General features: G+C 35.2%; 1 protein-coding gene across 2 annotated transcripts in view; it reads right to left on the bottom strand.

Moving 5' to 3' along the window:
* The window catches only part of ust (uronyl-2-sulfotransferase), a 59,945-nt gene that overhangs the window by 8,109 nt on the left and 31,192 nt on the right, over window positions 1–20,644 (bottom strand). For both annotated transcript variants that reach the window (XM_015376747.1, XM_015376748.1), the window contains 4 exons: window positions 18,686–18,729; window positions 13,821–13,976; window positions 3,712–3,791; window positions 3,446–3,599 (listed from right to left, as the gene is read on the bottom strand). In XM_015376747.1, the coding sequence (XP_015232233.1) occupies window positions 3,446–3,599; window positions 3,712–3,791; window positions 13,821–13,976; window positions 18,686–18,729 (434 nt within the window). The remainder of the gene's footprint in view (window positions 1–3,445; window positions 3,600–3,711; window positions 3,792–13,820; window positions 13,977–18,685; window positions 18,730–20,644) is intronic.

The raw sequence follows: 20,644 nt of genomic DNA, 5'->3' as shown, positions 1-20,644 counted from the left end.
TGTAGAATTTTGGAGTCTTTGTTTTTATCCTTGTGGTATCGAAAATGGTATCGAGTATCGAATATTTTCCTTAGTATCGATATCGAGTTGAAAAGTTCAACGTGACAACCCTATAAGCTAATAAATCATTAACCTGAAAATTGAAAGAAAGATTATCCCATTAGAGGGGTGTACCAGACATAGTTGTTTTTATATTCTACAGCAGCTTCTGATGCCAGAGTTTCTCTGTGACATCACAATATATTTTGAGCCAATAATTATTCACAAAGCATGATCTCAACAAATGTGCAGTAAATTGTCAAATGAATGACATTCAGACAGCCCTATAAGACATCCTTGTGTACAGTTTACTACCCAAAACAAAAAAAAGTCAATTTTGGGGTAAGTTGTTCTTTAAGAGACGACTGACTCAAAATATCTTGTTTTAGAAAGAGATTGGTGGCTCATATTAGATCTTGGTATATTTGCAGATGAACACCTTTTTTCCGTTCTCAAAACATGGATGACAATCAGACCATTCAGAACCATATTAATATATTCTGCCACAAACTTGCTGTAGCACATTAGCATGCATTCCTACCAATCATTAAAATATTAACATTGATTAAAAAAAATGGGTAAAATGAAAGAGTAGCAACCATCTGTCACCCATGTTTACTGATTAATCCACGGCCAAATAAAATCTATAATTCTTTTATATACTGTATCACCCCTTAATTTTTCTCATACAAATCAGAGGGCATCAAACTCCCGTTTGTCTTATGTTACAAACCAGGAGATTACGCTCAATTTTAAGACTAGTATCATCCTATTTCATGCAACTATGGTCATTATAGAAGAGGAATCTTTACCTTGCAAGCAAGATGAATTGTTTGCTGCACAGTTGAGGACAAAATTCAAGGAATTGTTCACTGTTGCTACTGTATATGCTTGTCTAGTACTGAATGCTAAAAAAACAGATTCAATGCAATCTGCTTGGCTTCTTTAGGTTGGCTTTTTAACCAGTTTAAGTGAAAACTGATCTTGACTGCAATGTTTTTTAACAAGAAGGTAAATACTTCAATTGAAATTTATCTGAATGAGTAGATTTAACTGACTTCTTTAGTAAAGTGCGTAGACATGATATGTGTTGTGACACTTTCTTAAAAAGCTGAGTTAAACGGAATTTAAAAAAGCAGTTTGTTCTGCTTAATCGTATCTGCCTAATCACAAGAGGTTGCTCTTGTTAGGAGGCAGATACATTGAAAGAGAAAAAAAAAAAGTAAAAAAAAAGATTTGTGCTAAGGGACCAGAAAGTTGCAACACCGACCGACGCTGGAGAATTTTATCTTTGTTTAGCAGGAAAACGCAACTCGCAGTGAAAATTGAAAACACAGGTAACTTCGCACAACAACACAGCTTCTTCCTCCCCCTTAAACTGTCGGAAGGGGCCCCTGTGGTCTGCATACTTTAATAACTCAACTCACATGGTCTCACTCAAGGGAAAACAGTGGAGCACTTAATTACCCCAGGTCTGACTCAAGCCGGGCTGACGTTCGCTGCTTCTCTTGTTAGCCTTTCAGAATGACCCTTGACTTTAGATGAAATTAGGTTCATGCTTGCTTAATTACTGGATTTAAAAAAAAAACTTCAAAATTGTTTAAATCCCATACTATATAATAAGATAAAAATACAATGATAATCAGATAAAACCATAATTTTTATCAATAAAAATCATAATTGTTGTCACATAGGAAAAAAAAGCAGTGTTTATGATTAAAAATATAGTTAACATCAGGATGTAGTGGCAAAAGTTAATTGATAAACTTTTGCATTACAGTTATTTACGATACTTATTCAGCCTAAGAACATCTGTCCTACTATGACTCACTGTGTCTTTTAGCGTTGCTTCCCAAAAAAAAAAAAAAAACATACCTTTAGGTCCTATTTGAAAGATATGAATCTTTCCTGCTACTGGAACACCTTCAAAAATCTTATGCTTTCAAAGCGCTGCATAATTAGAGTTTTTTTGAACGCCACGCTACAATCAGAAATGATTTCATGTCCTGTCTTAGTGGAGCTTCATACTATGATACCACAGAACCATATCGCAAAGCACCATTACTGCCAATAAACAGAGAATCACTCTCTGCATAAACATGTAGCAACACTGTGTCAAACATTCTGAATGCATTAGACTTTTGAATGATAAGCATCAGTAAAATTGATCTTGCCAATGGCAATAGAAAGTTAATGGGCTTGTTGAATAAGAATGGGATGAAAGGCAGAGAGTGCGGGAAATGCTGCAAGATTCAGTTTTTATTTAGACTGTCTTGGTAGAAGTCATATATCTAGATAGTACATTCATTACTAATAGGTATAGGAGAGAAATATAAAACAAGTTGCTGCTGATTTTCTGTTTTTATGTCATTAATAAAAAAGAGTTCTAAGTAGGAGCAGTATGGAGTTTTATCAGTGACGTCATTCATTATGTGGAAAAGCATGTCTCACAGATGGCCCTTACATTAAACACAAAGACAGAAATGTTGTACCTATTTGTTGCAATGTATTGCTTTCTGCAAATTTGATTAAAATGGGCTCTTCCAGACTATTTTAAAGAACAGTGTATATTGAAAAACAATTTAATTGTTAAGGGGTTAAATATAAAAGAATAAGCAGGAAATTGGAAGCTGTTCAGCTAAAATGGGCTTAGTCAAAGCCAAAAAACTGGGTGGTAATATCAAGTAGGCCTGTATATTTCCAGAGGAAACCCAAGCAGTTGTGAATTAAATAGCAAAAAGGACTTTGATGGCACAGGATTAGAATTAATACCAGGTCAACGTTGTACAAAGATGGCAGGAAACGGTTTTCAGAAAACAGTTATGCAACTAAATATCAGTTCACAGACTCCTTGGAAAGCTGAATCTTCTAAATCTGTTTTTTTGAAGAGTAGGGAAATAATGTCAGTTGCCTCCCTTCCTACCATGAATCAAAGAGAACATGTTAGAAAACTGGATTGCATGTTGGAAAGGGCAAAAATATTTGCACATTCATATTATCAGCCCGTACTGGTTTCTAAACTTCATCAGATTACAGCAGTGGAAGTGATATATAGATATTTTCTTCTCAGGACATGTAATCAGAGCACAGAAATGCTTCAAATAATATTTGTATGTTTGCCAATATTATTCATGAGAAAAAGCTTCCCCTGTGGCTGTTTTCAAAGCTAAAGCTAGCTGTTATCTTCAGACAACCCTAAGCATACAAGACTGACCAAACAAGAAAACATTTTGGATTAAACTTTTTATCCGACTGAGACATAAAGTCTCTTCCAATTTTTTAGCATAATCAGATGTCCAATAGTGCATCAACCTTCCCCCCAATGATTTGATATGCATGATGAATTCTGTACTTTAAGCTAAAACTATTTTTTTTAAAGCTTTAACTGCTGAAAAAAGGGACTCACCAAGTATCGCTCATCATCTTTCATCCCTGGGGTTCGAATGAGGTGGTTCTGCTCTCCTCTCCAATCACCAAAGCGACGGAAGAAATAGTTGGAAAGGAAGCGGCTTATTGGATCCCGGATTATGTTGATGTACACAGGCTCCTCTATTCTAAACCTGAAAAAAATAATAAATTAGGTAATTACTTTACCATGTCTGCATCTATAAGCCAAGCCACATTAATAAACAATTCTTTATAGCCTTTTAGCCCGGTGATGCTCCACTGTACCTGGTAAAGTTTAGGAAGTGAACATGTCTTGTATAGAGAAATGGTTGAGGGATCTTGCTGATATTCTTCATTAGATCCACCTGCATAAAGAGGTACATACAGTTAATCAGATTTGTTTGATAAAGCTAAGGTTAATAACTCTTTACTTTATCATCTTTCCTGTTACAGATGATATAATATGATACATATTGTATATGTATATGACTCCATAATGACATTTTGCAGTAAGTCCAAAATAATAAATTGACTAAATTAAGGAGTAATACAGGAAACACTTGTTCAATTTTTATTATCTTTATTGAGGATAATCAACGAGTGAAAAGACAGAAAAAAGAATGCATAGTCAAGAGGAGTCTGTTGTGATTTTTGTGCCATTTTTCCTAAATATAAGGACTTCACTAAATTACTTGTATTATTACATAAAATTATTTGTACCTGCCTTGTGTGGAGAGCCCAACACAAATTCCTAAAGCAGTAAATGGGCATAAAGTCATTTTTCTTTACAATGACTGGTGGAAAACTGAATACTGATTTAAAGAAATCATATATATCATATATTTTTTTTCTCTCAAGCCACTGCACTCTTGAAAATATTGCAAATGATAATTAAGTGTGACTTTTTACTAACAGGTTTCCAAAAATAAATGCTCAAAAGGCACCAAGTTTGTTTTGTTTTTATTTTACACATTAAGGAGATTGACTAGCCTGCAATAGTTATGGCAGGTAAGCAAGTCTTGACAATTTTTTTTTGCTTTTGAGTTGCAGAGGGTTAAACCTTCTCAATTAGAGCCAGATGTTAAAAATGTTGACCCTTAAAGCCGAGAGAAAAGCTAATGTGGATGGATATACTAAAGCATAGTTTCCTGATGACGATTTCCTCCAAAACCGTAGCAAATCTGTTTACATTCCTGTTAGGATTTAGTAAACATATTTTTCTTGTATCATCTAAATAGTTACATAATTGACAGTACAGTGGTACTGCATGTAGTCTAAACTACTTTTTGATTAAAATGATTTGACTAAAGAGGTAAATATAGAAGGAAGGATAGGAAGAAAAAAAACAAATGGATGTACTCCAACAAACTAAGTTGAAATACATGATGTGACCATATTTGCATGCAAGTTTCTCTCACAAATAAACAGATAAACAATCAGCAAAATCTTTGGGTGCTCTAAAGTAAAGAAGATTGATCTTACAAGAAAGTTTATGAATTTTTATCAGTCATTAGGATGCAAAAGGTAAATTATTATGCTTGGGCTAGGTCTGTGTAAAAATTTACTGGTAGGATCGTATAACTGTTACAGATTCAAAAATGTAGAAATTGCTAAAAGACAGTCTGTCTTTACTTTGAAACAATCACTTTTTGTATACCAATGTCTTCATTCTTTTGGAATNTTCCTGTTAAAAGGGAGTTTTTCCTCTCCACTGTCGCTACAAGCATGCTTAGTGTGAGGGATTGTAATTGAGTCAATGAGTCAATGCAATCAACTGGTTTTCCTAAGATAGAAAACTTTGAATCAATTTGACTGTATAATCTGGTTGAAAATTTGCCTTGAGATGACATGTGTTGTGACATGTGGCGCTATATAAATAAACTGAATTGAATTGAATTTACTAAAGCATAGTTTCCTGATGAAGATTTCCTCCAAAACCGTAGCAAATCTGTTTACATTCCTGTTAGGATTTAGTAAACACATATTTTTCTTTTATCATCTAAATAGTTACATAATTTGACAGTACAGTGGTACTGCATGTAGTCTAAACTACTTTTTGATTAAAATTATTTGACTAAAGAGGTAAATATAGAAGGAAGGATAGGAAGAAAAAAAACAAATGGATGTACTCCAACAAACTAAGTTGAAAAACATGATGTGACCATATCTGCATGCAAGTTTCTCTCACAAATAAACAGATAAACAATCAGCAAAATCTTTGGGTGCTCTAAAGTAAAGAAGATTGATCTTACAAGAAAGTTTATGAATTTTTATCAGTCATTAGGATGCAAAAGGTAAATTATTATGCTTGGGCTAGGTCTGTGTAAAAATGAACTGGTAGGATCATATAATAGATTCAAAAATGTAGAAATTGCTAAAAGACAGTCTGTCTTTACTTTGAAACAATCACTTTTTGTATACCAATGTCTTCATTCTTTTGGAATATGTTTCACATTTCATGTCTTCAGTACGGTAATTCAAAGACTGGAAATATTGGGGTTTTCCAGGTCTGCATAGGGAAACAGGCAGGAAACAGCCAAAATACACCATATTGAGTGATCTCTGACCGAGGTCTATCAAAATTGCATCAAGTACAAGGTCACTCCTCATCTGAACAGCTCCACATTGGAGCTCTTTCTCTTTTCTCAATCAGTAACATATGGGCAAAACCTAGTTTTTCCAGACAGTAAATTGTACCAAAATTGCTTGTCCTACTTTATACTCAAGCCATGAGAATCTGAGGAAAACGCCAACATAAAGAAAGCCAGCAAATCTCCTAGGTAAAATTTAAACAAAGGCTAAGATGATATTTAGAAGAGGACTTTGTTGAAAACCAGCTCGGACAGAAATCTGGACAAACCTGCAACCCAGAATATAAAAAAGCAACAGGTTGGAAAGAGAACTTGGTGCCCTTAGCATTTGAGTAGCAGGCTTCCATGGTTAACTGCACCAGACAGGAAGCCATTGTAATGTTGCCAGAACTGGTGTAATATGTTTCTGTTAATGGGCACCACTCAGATTTCTGGCTGTAGTGTTCTGAACCAACTGCACCTGGCTTATGCCAACATATAATGGGTTGCAGTGAACCGATGCTGGGCCAATAAAACTGAGCAGTATTTTCAAGGGTCATTCAGTGAAATGAAAGCCGGACTTTTTCTAAAAGGAAGAGACTTCATCACAGATTTACTTGTATATATAATGTGGAAAAAAACCCAAAAAACTACTGAAAGCAACATTGTTGCTATCCATTGTACCCATTGTTTATACCCCACTGCAGTGTGGTAGGAGGGTGATGGTGGACGGGATGCAGGGCTTCTTTTTGCTGCAAGTCAACAGTGCTTCTTATTGTGCATTCAATAAAGCAAAACTACTAAAGAGTTGGCTGAAATTATCAAAAGTATTTTATTTTTATATTTTTTAAAAGAATTCACAATAGCTCTGATTCAAGCTTGACCTACTACGCAATGCTGTTAAAGGTCAGAGGAGAAACAGGAAAACAATAAATAACCAAAAGGTAGAGATGTATTGAAAATACACACATATTCATCCTGGGCCACACCATTAGTGATCAGCCTGTTGAAAATTACAAATTTTTCTTTTTTTAATTTTTGATTAATTAAGGAAAGTTACTGAGCCCTAAAACGTTGAGCTCAGTGGACATTGGTACTAAAGGGCCAAGACAAGTTAATGATTTTCAATATTAGGAAAGCATTGAAATAATCTTAGATAAAGCACAGATATGTTAGAAGCCATTTAGAAAGAAATCCAAGATATGTCTGGACATGTTGAAAAAATCCATTTGAGAAAATAAGACTTTCAGGGCAAAATGGTAGGGCTAGATGTTGGAGATCAGGGCAAATGTTTTGTGTTTAGTTCTTTCAAGCCGGCTAGGACCTTGACATGGAAATTAAACTGGTTAAAAAGGTTAAAAAACATCTAAAAGTGTTGAGAATGTCATATCAAATAAAATAATAAAAAATGTCAACATAACTACTTTAATTCGACACAATTTCAGTGTAATATTTAAATTATTTTGTAATGTTTTTCTCATATGTTTTATGTCTTTTGTTTTTCACGGGACAAAATGACAATAATATAAGCAAAATAATAAAAATATTAGAAAATATATTTTGAATTTTTTTACGTCACACAAAATAACTTACAATGTTGTGACATTTTTTATTATGCTCCTATTTAAGCAAAAAAGGCCTATTAACACGTCTTGATGTGGTTGTTAAAGGCGAATTGGTGTATTTTACTGTGTACTTATGATACTAACTGTCCTCTAAAATTAATACAACAGCCAGGTCATCAACAAGAGTCAAATTGCTACAATCTTTTAATTTTTTTTTCTCTCAAATCTATTAAATGGTATAAAAATGAGGCCAAATGTTCCAACAGTTAGCAGTTTCATTAAAAAAAATCTAACCTTGCATGAATATGTTTTGGCTGCTGTTTCATGCATGTCTCTGTGGTTTATCTTCATAAAAGTTGTAGAATGCAGACCGACTTCAAACTCAAAGGCAATAAAGCTTGTTCATTTTTATCTTCAACAAGACAAATAACCATTGCCTTAATAAATGATTTCCATATCAAAACATGCATAAAATGCCTCATTAAATAAATGTGTAAATCAACTTCTTGGAAAATTCTTAGCCTGAATCTAATGACGTCTCCAGTCACGTCTTGTCTTAAACACCTGCCTTTATAAATTATGCATCCTAACACCGCAGCGGAAATGGTTTATAAATGAATATGCCTGCAGGTGATTTCTTGTTAAGTTGACAAATCTTTCATAGCATCTTTGCCTCAAGAGGAGAGTAAGGAGAGCAGCAGGGTGTATTGATATGTTAGAACACCTTCAGCAAAGCAGTCCTGTGGAACCGATCTAGGAACTGTGGGTAAGAACAAGTGTTGGTACTTACAATGAGACAGGCAGCAGCTGACTAAATGTGTAGAAAGGACACACTTGTCAAATCATTCCTCCTAACACACATCTAGCATTACTGGAGGAGTCGCATTTTCCTTCTTCATATAGAAGGCCTCAAATGTCAAGAGTATTTTGTTGGAATTAAATGTGATCAACCAATCCTGAGTAGAGCATAGAAGTCAGAAATCTTTTGCAGCCAACAAAGGGTACCAGAAGTTCCCCATCTATTGGTCCATTTCTCTTTACATCTATTTCCCTGCCCCTATAGAAAGAAGCATCATGCTGCCTTTGCTCTGTTTCATGGAGAGGATGGTGGGTTAGTTTTACCTCCACACAGACTTTGAGTTTTTCCTGGGTTTTCAATATGGTTTGTGACACACTTTAGATGAGAACACTCAACAAAAAGTTTTGACGTGTCTATTTTATAAAGGTGTGGTTAATGGACTGTAAGTCTATAGTTGCCCAGTCAACATATTCCCCCTCCTGAGCGATGGGTATCTGGAGCTCCTTCAGAGTAACTCTGGGCCTCTTGGTTGCTCCTATTGCTATCAATGCAGCCCTGAGGGCCTGGCAGTACTACTGCATTGATACGAAAAATAAGAGGATTTTTAAGGATTCTTATAATCATGGAAAAAATTATGACTGATTTCTGGTTCCAAAGGTATTCTGACTGGTCTAATATTTTTTTTCTATGGTTTTATTCTGTCCATATCAAATAAAGGGGGTAAATACAAATGCACTTTGTATTTTGTTTTGATTTTCACTTTTAAAAACATTTGATGTCTATGTTTCATCTTCTTTCTTTGTATTTATGCACTACTTTGGGTACGTCTTTCATATAAAATCCAAGAAATATACGATAAAGTTGCCAAGTTGAAAGAATGTTAAAGTTTTTTTCTTTTTGTACAACACGCATCACAATACTTCCTATCTTCATCAAGCTTCATTCCAACAAAAGGATGATATTACTTTTTGCCTTTTCTACATTTAGATCCTTAATATAAAACACTGAAGTAAAGAGGAAGGATTGGCACAAATTCTGTTTACATTTCCTGCTCTTATACAGGCACCTGTTATGTCATGGCAACACTATTTGGATAGCAACAGCAATATGTATACTTGCTTATGCACCCAAGGCAGTTAATGAGAGGCTCCAGTCAGATTCAGGCTTCACACTCTCCCTCTATTCTATAAAGCCAGTACATTTCCACTCACTCTGTTTCCACGCTTTATGGATCTATTCTGCCATAAACCATAAAGTAACACTTTTACTAGAGCTATAGAATATATTTTGTAGCATTTGTCCATCTTCTGTTCAGCAATTCAGTTTATTTTATTGCTTTTGAGGAATAGAAAAAAATTGCTGCTTTTTTTTCTAAGCCCTGTTCATCTTAGGTTTGACACAGAGTGCTTTGGCACATCTAGTAGTTAATGTGAAAGTGTGTGTTTTTGCTGGCCCACCCTCTAGTTTGTCTGTCTGACAAGAACCCCCCCTTCTAATTTCCCAGGAACAGCATAAGAGAGAAAGTGAAGAATTCCAAGCATACCTGCACTTCCCCCTTCTAATTGAGTGCGAGTGGTATCTTTACGGGGCTCATCAGAGCAACAGAAAAGGAGCTACGATTACAAGGTCTTGACTGTTGTCTTAAGTTCCCTGAGCTCAACTTCAAAATAACTGTTAGTGTCATAATTTTTAAGATTAAAACAAGATAAATCTAAATACATTCACTTGCAAATTCATTAAACATTTTTATATATTTATTGTGTTTTTACAAAAACTAGATCAAACATTGCATACTGTTTTTATCTGACATAGAAACTAGAGAATACATGCAAAATTAATTAATTTCTATTTGTTCAAAAATCTTTACAGTACCGTTAGGGTTTGTTTTGTCCTTTTATTGCAATTTGTTTAAGGTATTCATACAGTTTTCAGCTATAGAGACTCACATTTGTGTTTATTCCTCTTTGAAAAATTACGCAGGTTTATTTAGCTTTCCATCTGGATAGTTAACCTCATCACAATTCTGCATCCTCAAGTACTTTTGCATTTTTCATCAAGGTTTTTGTTGATTTAACTTCTTAAATTTTTTCCCACAGCATGTAGACTGCATCACAATGCTTTACTGTACAGATGGTGCATTAATGCATGATACATAATATTAGCCCTACTCCTCCTTGAAACAATGCGTTTGTTTATACAGTAATAATTGGATACTCTTTTTAAAGTTTTTAACACCTTTAACTTAAGTTAGGTTTGCTAGATACAATCCTAGAATATTTGAGGCTATACTATTAAAAAGTTTAAGGTGTATGGATAATTTGGTAATGCTTCATACTGAAGGAAAGCACTCATCATACTTTAATAACTAGATGATGGGAAAGTTAATGTCCTTACTTGTGCACTGACATGGGATTTGAGTCAACAACATCCAGTTACTGCTTTGAGGATCTATGTCTCACTATGCCTGCAGAGCATATATTTGCTGATTATTCTGAATAACGGGGAGAAAACCAGCTCACAGATTAATGCACAACAGCTGTCTTTTTGTTTCTAGTTGCTTTAAATTAAGCTTTTTTTTTCTTCCAGTAAATGTCATTACTTTGGCTTTAACTAACCCTGCATCCTGGGAACCCAGAGGGAGTCATGAATCTCTTAACCACACAGCTTGAAATCAAAGGGTGATACAAAAAAATCCAACAAAGAATACATTAATTATCTGCCTTTACTCAAAAGATATCAACCTTGTTTAAACTTGCTACCATTCTGCTCAGAGCGCCAGCAGGAAGACCATCAAAAAAAAAAGCGCACAGATGAGCCAGAACCTCAGCCAATGAGGACAGGAGTTCTAAAGTTAGACGATGTGTGTCTGCATCAGCATAAGTCAATATTCACCAAAGCACTCAGGCAAATAAACACACAGTGACTGAGGCGTCTTTTGCGGGATTGTAAACAAGCATTAAACAGACTCATTATGACATGAGGAAGTGTTCAGAGAAAACTGATCATATTTCTGCAAAAAAATATTACAAAAATACAAAACACTGATACATGACTAAGTTGGTGTCTCATAAGTAGTTCTCTAGAAGGGATTATGTAACTGGAAAATTACCCCATATCGCTCACAGCATGGATACTGTTAAAACTCACTGATTCTATTTGGCTAATTCAGTTTTCTTAAGTAAAACCTCTGAGTCAGCTGCCACAGTAACTGGTAGTATGACTCAAATTAACAAACAGCACAGTGTTAATAAGAATCACATAAAATGCATGCTCCAGTATTCCAAAAATATACCTTCTGATGGAATTTAAATTTTACATTATTCTTCTTACTTCACAACAATTAAAACAAACTCCTTTTAAATTGAAATCATTAAATTCATTTGGCGGTATGGCCATAAACTTCTCCATATTGTTTAGAAAATACAACATTAATTTGAAGGGTATGCAAGCAGATACAGATGTAAATGTAAAAATTGGTTGCTTAAAATGTAATTTTCCACATATTAAACGTTTAAGAGTGGGCATGAAGTGAACCGACAATATTTTAAATTAAAGTAAAAATGTAATAATCTTGGTTGTTCTAGAAATACAAATGCAGTTGGTGTGTTGTGCCATGTAGGAACTTAAAGAAAAACTGGATGCATTAATATGAAAAAAGAGAGATACCTTCATGCTCTAAGTTCAAAATACTCACCTACTTAATAATGGACGGATGGAAAAATCTTTAATGTTGAGGAGCAGTGTAATCATGTAATCAAACTTAGTTTACTCAATTGTTTCTTCATTGTAACACTGCCTCTTTTGTGTCTTTTTATGCAAAACCAAAAGTATTTACTTTCCCTTAAATGGTTCCATATTTGTTGGAGAAATTAATTTGTAGGTGAAGCAGCAGAGTAGATGTTAGGGGTTTTTGCCCATAAAAAAACAAAAACTTTTTGAATCTCCTCTGCCAAGACCAAATCGCTTATTATACCAATGGTTGCAGTTTGGAGCAGACAAATTATTGGAAAGAAAATCACAATACTATTTGTCCAAGTGAAATCTCTCCCCTAAAGCACATTTGAGTTCTTATAAAACTGTCTGGTCAAATAAGTGTAAGCTGTTGTTTTGGCACTCTGTATCCATGTTTAAGACCAATGATTGTTCTTGCATGGATATTTTTTTGGAGCAAGAAAATTCTTACAAACCTAACCAATAAAAATGTAGGACATGACCTTAATAGTGAGGTGTTATTAAATATACCCAAGTCCTAAACAAAGCATACAAATAGCCTCCCTATTCACAGCAACTTGCAGGAGGCAACAAACTTTTATTTACAACACATGCAATAGTAAACTTCCAGATAGCTTCTCTTTATTAATTAGGGCTTCAAAACTTCCCAATTCTACTGGTGACCTACATGTATATGTATTATCGCAATCATAGTAACATATCATACAAATCTGTATATTCAAGTAGTTGTAGAAATTTGGGAAATAATTCAAATGCTTAAAAGATCCAAAAAGACAAACTAACATATGCTGGTGTGAAGTTGGTTTCATTGTCCTATATTGTTACTGACAATACCAAAGTGTGTTTAATTAATTACTCTATCAGAATTAAAATCTTCCCAAAACCAAAAATGAACATAATTACCCTCACTGTGTCAAAAAAAGTGACTGTGGCCAAATTGGTTGAGCCAAAGTCTTAAGACTTGTAGTTTGTAGATTTGATTCCATCGTTTGCCTGTTAAATATGGATAATCCCCTGGGCAAAGGAGTACGTTTATGATTGTGATTAGAAGGGTGTCAAAAGCAGATTGAGATGTTAATGGGGCTCAATACGGTGCAAGCAAATAAAGTACTACATAAATTATGGCCATTAAGTCCTCAGTCAGTAATACTAAACATATCATTTAGACAAAAACACTTCTCAGACCAAAATGTCCTAAAACACAAAAAGCTGCATTCTATGAATGTGTAGCAACACATGTTTGCATATTATGGTAAATGGCCTGTACTTATAAAGCACTTTTTCAATCAGGAGACTTGACCAAAATGCTTTACACTACACTGCACACAGTGATGGTGGCAAGCTATATTGTAGCCACAGATGCCCTGGGGCTCACTGACAGAAATGAGGCACTCGCGCCACCGGGCTGGTGCAGGGGAAGTTTGTTGCTCAAGGAAACAATGACACTGAAAGCCGGAGCTCGAATGGACAACCCTCCGATTGCATGGCAAACTCCTGCACCTGACGCCACAGTCGCCACGTACATTATTCATCAAAATGCTTAAGAATTTTTAAATATTTGGTTATGATTACTGCAGCAAAAGCTTATTCAATCAAATCTAATAAAAAAAAAGAAAGATGGAATTGTAGTGTTGAAACATAGCTTCAATTATTTTATTACAGATTTCAATAACAGTTTACTATGTGTTTTTAAAAAAATCCCTTTCATTGAATATTTACATATCTCACCTGTTCATGTTTTGTGAGGCGTGTCTTATTGTGGATGTCAGAAGAGACTAGGTTAAAATTATGTTTCTCTGCCAACAGCCTCAGTAAAATCACCACTGTTCGGCTGCCGCACTTCCCCACGCGGTTATACACCACCTGGCTGGGAAACGGGAGTACCTGTAGATACACATAGAAAAAAAGACAAACATAAAGACTGAGACTAAGAAAATACACAATCAAAATCACATTTAATGTATGCACTGGAAATTGTTTTGAGTAATCTTCCATTTAGAAAAAAAGCTGCTGATTCAAAAAGAGTTGAATGAGTCATATGTTACTGACTTTTCAACACAGTCAGTTTTCTTATTCACATGGCTTATTACCGTTTTTAAACTGAGTATGAAGATACACTGGAAGTGAAACTGACAACTCTACGTTACTCACACACACAGCCAGTATAACACCCATCATGACTCACCAGTTAAACATAAGATATATTATAAGATATTTATAAATTAAAAAAGGTGTTTAGTTCTGCTTTAAAGAAGAAATATGTACATGTCGAACATGACAGTCTAGCTCAAATGCACAAATCAACACAAAATAAATACAAATAAATATAGAAAAAGTCCTGCAGGTTTTTAATAGTAGTTTACCTTATAAATACATTCCCAAGGCTTTTTAACAATTGTTGAGGACAAAGTGGGACAGAGATTTCTAAAATAATTTTTTGAAGTATAGGAGTTTTACAAAAGTTAGAGCAGCCACTAATATACCATTTTTAAAACTCTGATAAAGTTTAAATCCTAACCACCCCAGTCATGAAATATTCAGTGACTAAAACATTTTAGTTTCTACAATCACGTCAGAGACCTGGCTTATCAGATGACTTATGCACAACATACTCATGAAACTAAGCACTTTTTTAGCACATATTTCATGTCTTTCAATGACAGAATTGATCAATTTTAACAGTGAATATTTGACAAATTATTTTGCAGAACTTACAGAAAAAGTTTAGCCTCCCTAGTATGCATAAGCAATCACCACTGATGTGCATTGACTATAAGAGTATCAACGTATTACAAATTGCTTAAGCAAAAGAACATCATTGTTCAGAGGCTGTAATAAAGCCCTGAATTATTCAGATAGAATGTCAGTGGGCAATCATGAAAGTTGTAAGGAAGAGATTCCAATAAAACAACTGAGTCATAGCAGTTCTCTCAAGGAAATGGGCCAGAATTCTGGTGAACTCTTGTCAGACGCATTTGTAAAGATATACAACATATTTGAAGTCCGATTTTAAGGACAACCTCAAAAAATTATAAAGTATAGTAAATGCAGTGTTTATGTATACACAGTGTATATCCAAAAGTATTTGCTCACCTTCCTTAACTTGTGTATGAACTTAAATGAAAATGCATTTATTTTAAACCCATGGTGGGCAAGATGATGTTGGTCCTTCCTTCACAGCTATAAGAGCCTAAATCTTCTGGGAACACGGTTGTGTCCACAATGGTTAGAAGTGAGTTTATCAGAATTTCTAACTATTCTTTCACAAGTTCATTGTGAACATTGATGTTGGGCAAAAGGGCTGTTCTCACTATTTGCATTAATGAAACCCAAATGGGTTTAGGTAAGGATTCATTAAAAGCTAGTCAAGCCCTTCTATAACAAACTCTCTCCATGTCGTAATGGACTTTGCTTTGTGCACTGGTGCACAGTCATGTTGGAAAGGGGTGTCTCCTAACTATTGACACAAAGTCGGAATTGAATTATCCAAAATCTCTTAAGATGTTGCAGAATTCAGAGGTATTTTGAGGCTGATGCCAATATTTTCACACCAGTTTAACTAATAACCAATACAGTATGTGTATGTGTATCTGTGGTAATATGAAGTTTTGCAGTTAAGTTAGATATGTTTGTCTTACTATAAGTATTTAAGGGTTGTGGCTGGGGTCTGTGAAACCCTAATGCTTATTAGCAGCAGTCTCTACTGTATCAAGATTGAGGTGCATGGTGGGGCTCATGGTGAATGCTTCATGATGCCCTCACCATGGCAACAAGGCCCATCATCCCACACCAAAAAACATAGTGTTATGTGATATACTGTAGCATGCATTACAGATGAGAGTATGGTGCCCCTCATAAAGTGGGAGCATTTTTGAGAGAAACTGCATCATCCAAGTGCAGCGAGCCCATAACCAGAAATAAGGTGCTGAGATCCCACAAAATAGATAGGATCACAGGCACCCCCTACCCTTCAGCCCCAGATCTCGTTCTTGGCCTTGCCAGGAACAAGGTGAACACAAGGGCTACAAATTAATCTTGAGGTCTCCCAAAGTCAGGAAAAATATTCTGTACAGAATTGCCTAAATTTATGTTTGCTATTAATACTTCTAAAAATCCTTTCTGTCCAACTGCAATAAGAAATACAATCCCTGACAGATTAAGGTACATGTCAGTAAAAAGACTAGTCTTTAGAACTGATTTGGAGGAGTTTAGAGTGTTGCTTTGGACAAAACACCCAATATTGCACTGTGTGTGCCAAATAACAGAAGACACCCCAGCTTGTGACATTAACAAGGCAGGTAAAATACATGCAGTGTTCTGCAGGACATTATCACTACAGATATTATGAAAGATAAATGTGTCAAAGGTTTTACAGCCGGTCGCTGACAGACATTGGAGGAACATGACATATGCATTGAAAAGAGCAAATCTCATTTCAGCACTGACAACAAAAAATTAGAGAATTCATTTCTACCTGTGATATCGTTCCCTCGCACTTTAAGGCAGAGGTTTTCTATAATATCCTCTGGGAAATTTAAGTAGTGCTGAAATGAAGTTATTCATTTTCTGCTTTAGTCAGGGAATCAAAAAGTAATACTGTACTTCATTGGTCTGTTTTTAACATTGAAACTGACTAAAGAGATTCTGCAAAGATGAGCATTCCATCCAGGCATCTTTTTTTATGACAGTCTTTCTTCTCCTGAGAAATTTACAACCAAAGCACCAAGTGAATCAGGGTACTTTTGAGACAGACTTAACACTATTTTGTCAAAGAAACATGGCTAAATAATTGCTAGTTGTGGAAATCCCCAACAGCTGTGTGAACCGTGAGCAGGATGAGAGCAAAAAAATAGCACTTGGCACATTTTAGTTGGATCCTATCTGAGGTCAGTGTCTTCCACAGTTAACTGAGGGACAAACTGCATGTTTAGGTTTTAGCTGTGGGAAGAGTGAAAATTCAAAGAATTTCCTGTTATTACAGAGACTAGAACAAGCAAGGCAAATTTTATGCAGCTTTGGTGCCGATTATGTCTTAAAATCTGCAGGTAATTTATGAGTATTTGATTTAAATGATTGTGAAAACATCAAAATAAAAGAGTAAAATCTCATCAGGAACATTTGTTTTAACACTTAACATCAACACCTTTTTTGGAGGATAACAAAATGAAAATACGTGCTTTAAAACATGCATAATGTCGTGGGTTGGGTATTCATGTAAGACTGCTGTACAAAAAAGTACTATCGCTCTATTCTGGGTTGTGTGGTTTTACCATATGCTCTCATTTACGTTCAACTTTCATCTCCATTTTGGATCTTTACCCACATTAAGCAGAACCACAACCTTCTGATCGCAGTTGTTTTTTGGACATGGGGCCTTTGCTGACAGTCCTGATCAGTTTCAACTGCAGGAGGGCATGGTAGCATAAAGATAATGAGAGATATGGCTAATGTACCATGCACCACTAACATAGCATCATTAATGTCTTACTAGTTCGAGATGAGAAGAAGGACTCAATAAGTTAATGCCACAGAATTATTTTGCAACTAAGCCAGTACATATGGAGGCTTTATGTATAGTGATAATGCCTGTTGAGCTATAACAGCAAAGCTGTAGGCTCAACTAAATGTACACAAAGGATACATTTTTAGAAAAAAATGCTTAAAGATAGTGGAGAATGTTCTTTTTCCGGGTGGATCATCAAAATAAAATTCTGGTGATATGTTTATCTAAGGCCGTCCTACGTGATCGTCCCCATTTTTACTTACCGGTGGTGAGTCTGACATAGTAGAAAAATTGCAAACCTTTTGTAAAGTAAGCTTGTATGAGCGATGCAAACAGCAACTTTTAAACAGAGCGTGCACAAGGAGAAATGGGCTCGTTCATGCTCTTGCATGCGTTTAATAGGCATTCCCTCTCGTGAGTGGGTACAGGGTTGTGCATATGCATTTTTTTTTTAAAGTGGAGGGGGAGGGTCTTCTCAAAAATTCACGAATATCTTCCACTGTACCTTTAAGTTAGCCATTATGTACAAATTTATATTTGATGCTTTCTAAATCATTACAAATTATTGTTCAAATATGGAGCTAGTGACAATTAAATGTTAGAGGTTAAAAGCGCAAATTAGGGTTTTTAAAGTTGCTGTCGGTGACTATTTCTTTTTAATACTGAAATTTTTTTATAAAAAACTAACCTAAGAAGGGATTAAATTAATTAAAGAAACTAATTACACTGAATAAAGTGAGCATAAAAGGAAGTGAGTCATTAAAGATGCTGTCAGTAAACAAGGGTCAAATGGAGGTAGAGGGCAGTTGGCAGAGAAAGAAAAAGGGGTTTCAGAGGAAAGATAGACTTGCAGACATGCAGCTGGTTGCATACAAGGCTCCTGTGTCAGTTTTACTTCAGTGTTTGTGCGAGTGCTTTCAAAGCATTACTGTAGCTGTGGAATCAAAGGAGAGTCCCACTGGTATTCGCAGAGGTGTATGCAACTCCTTAAGGAAAACCTCCTTGACTTTACTATATTCAACAGCAGAATCACAAATCAGAAGATTTGGGAAGAAAAGATAAAAAGTGCACAAACTAGATAATGACTCACTCTCTGAGTAGGGGGTCCGTGGTCATTGAGGTATGTTGATTCTCCTGCACAAAACAAATATAAGCATCCATGTTAGATTATTTTAAAATCTACACACAGAAGAAAAAAACAACACTTAAAAAAGAGGCTTTTAGACTGCTGTGATGACAACTACAGTACATAGAGGATCCTATACATTCAAAACTAGTGTTACAAATCTGAGCAATAAGCAATAACACATGGGTAATAAACCAGTGTCTAAAAAAAACCTTGTGGCAGTAAAATCAAGATCTGTGTTCATTAAAGTTTGAAGCTGCATGTTTTGAGTCGTACAAAAATAATGTACAATAAACTTTTTAGAAGTTTATTGGGAACATAAAAAGAATGGATAACACGAATGGTCAAAACTGTTTAATCAACTCTGAGTAGGTCCATTCGTAACTAGTATGATAAGCAACAGATTCAAGCAATATATTCCAACCCATCGAATTAGAGATATTAAAGCTATTGTGGAGGATTTTTTAAAAGATCTGCCCTCTCCGCTTTAAAAAAAAAAAATTTGCGTGCAAGAGCATGCATGAGCCCATCTCTCCTTGTGCAAACTCTGTTTAAAAGTTGCTGTTCTCACAGCTCATACAAGCTTACTGTGTCCACATACAGCAGGGACTATATAGTAGACTTTAAAGCAAACTCAGTTAAGTGACGGCCCGGACAGATGATCACTGTTTTTTGTTCCGTTGTTCATGTAACTCCTACACCTCCGCACGGTGCCTGCACCATCTTTGTTATTAGTCCATGTGACAAAAAAATCCCAGAATGCTTTGCAAGGAGAGCTCTCCGCAGAAAGCATTTTATGATATATCTGCCTCTTCTTAGGCGTTTCTTTTCTTCTCATATACTTCGTAGACTCTTTTTCTCTTACGATCCTCTGCCATTTTCAAAGAAATTACTTTCTGAAACCATAGCTCATAAAAAAGTGGCTAACAGGGCGAGCAGGTAGGACGGCTTTATGTAAACATATCACCAGCATGATTGACAATTAGTAGCTCCACTTATTTAGATGATCCTCCCAGAAATAAAAGATTGTCACTGTCTGTACATGAAATAACAAATTGGAGAATTTCTTTCAACACAGAGAAACAGCTATACATCTGCAAAGGAGAGGAAGATGGCGAGTTAATGGATAGGTTTATCTGACTTCCACTATGGCAGGCTGTTTTATCATTTATTTGTCACATTTATAGATCAATAAAACAGGATTCTTCAAAGTCAAAATCTATTTGAAAGTTGGAACTGTAATAACAGATTTTCAAAATTGCATTTTTCCAGCAAAAACTGAATTTCAAAAAGTAAAAAAACAAAACAAAACTATATTAAGAATTAGTAGTATAGTGACAATTAAGTTTTATATGTAATATCCTGAATGTGTATTGAGGATATCTGAAATAAATTTTTTAACTGATCAAATTAATGCAAATTATTATTAGGAATATGGAGATCTGTTGTAATCACTATAATATTACGGGGGGAAACTAGTGTACTGGTTGAATAGTAGTGGATGAATGTAAACTATTTCGGTACACTCTCACAGGGGAAAAGGGGTTACGGTAGCTGCACCTTTCAGTAGAGTGAAGATCAGGTATAAAATCTTTGTTCAAACAGGTAGAATCTATGCGTACTCTCATGGGGTTCCTCCTCTTCTGACCCTGTCTTATATTACACAGTAAATACTAAGTGGCTGTTTGACTGTGCTGTTGTTTTCCATAATGCTATTATCACACACATCAATGTGCTCTCATCGATATTATGTTCTTAAGAATATCTGATAAAGAAGTCTGTGTAATGCTGCAAATGTTAGGAACGATGAGGTTGTGGACGTATGTGATGGATTCTGAGGTGAAATGGTAGCACTCATAAAGATAACTTTCTGATTATAAAGGACAGAAGTACATGGTCTGAGAACCATCTCTCTATTTAAAC

This window comes from Cyprinodon variegatus, unplaced genomic scaffold (genome assembly GCF_000732505.1).
Source record: "Cyprinodon variegatus isolate N-32 unplaced genomic scaffold, C_variegatus-1.0 Scaffold141, whole genome shotgun sequence".
NCBI lineage: Eukaryota > Metazoa > Chordata > Actinopteri > Cyprinodontiformes > Cyprinodontidae > Cyprinodon > Cyprinodon variegatus.
Note: the sequence above shows the minus strand (reverse complement) of the source record. Positions and strands in the feature narration are given on the sequence as shown.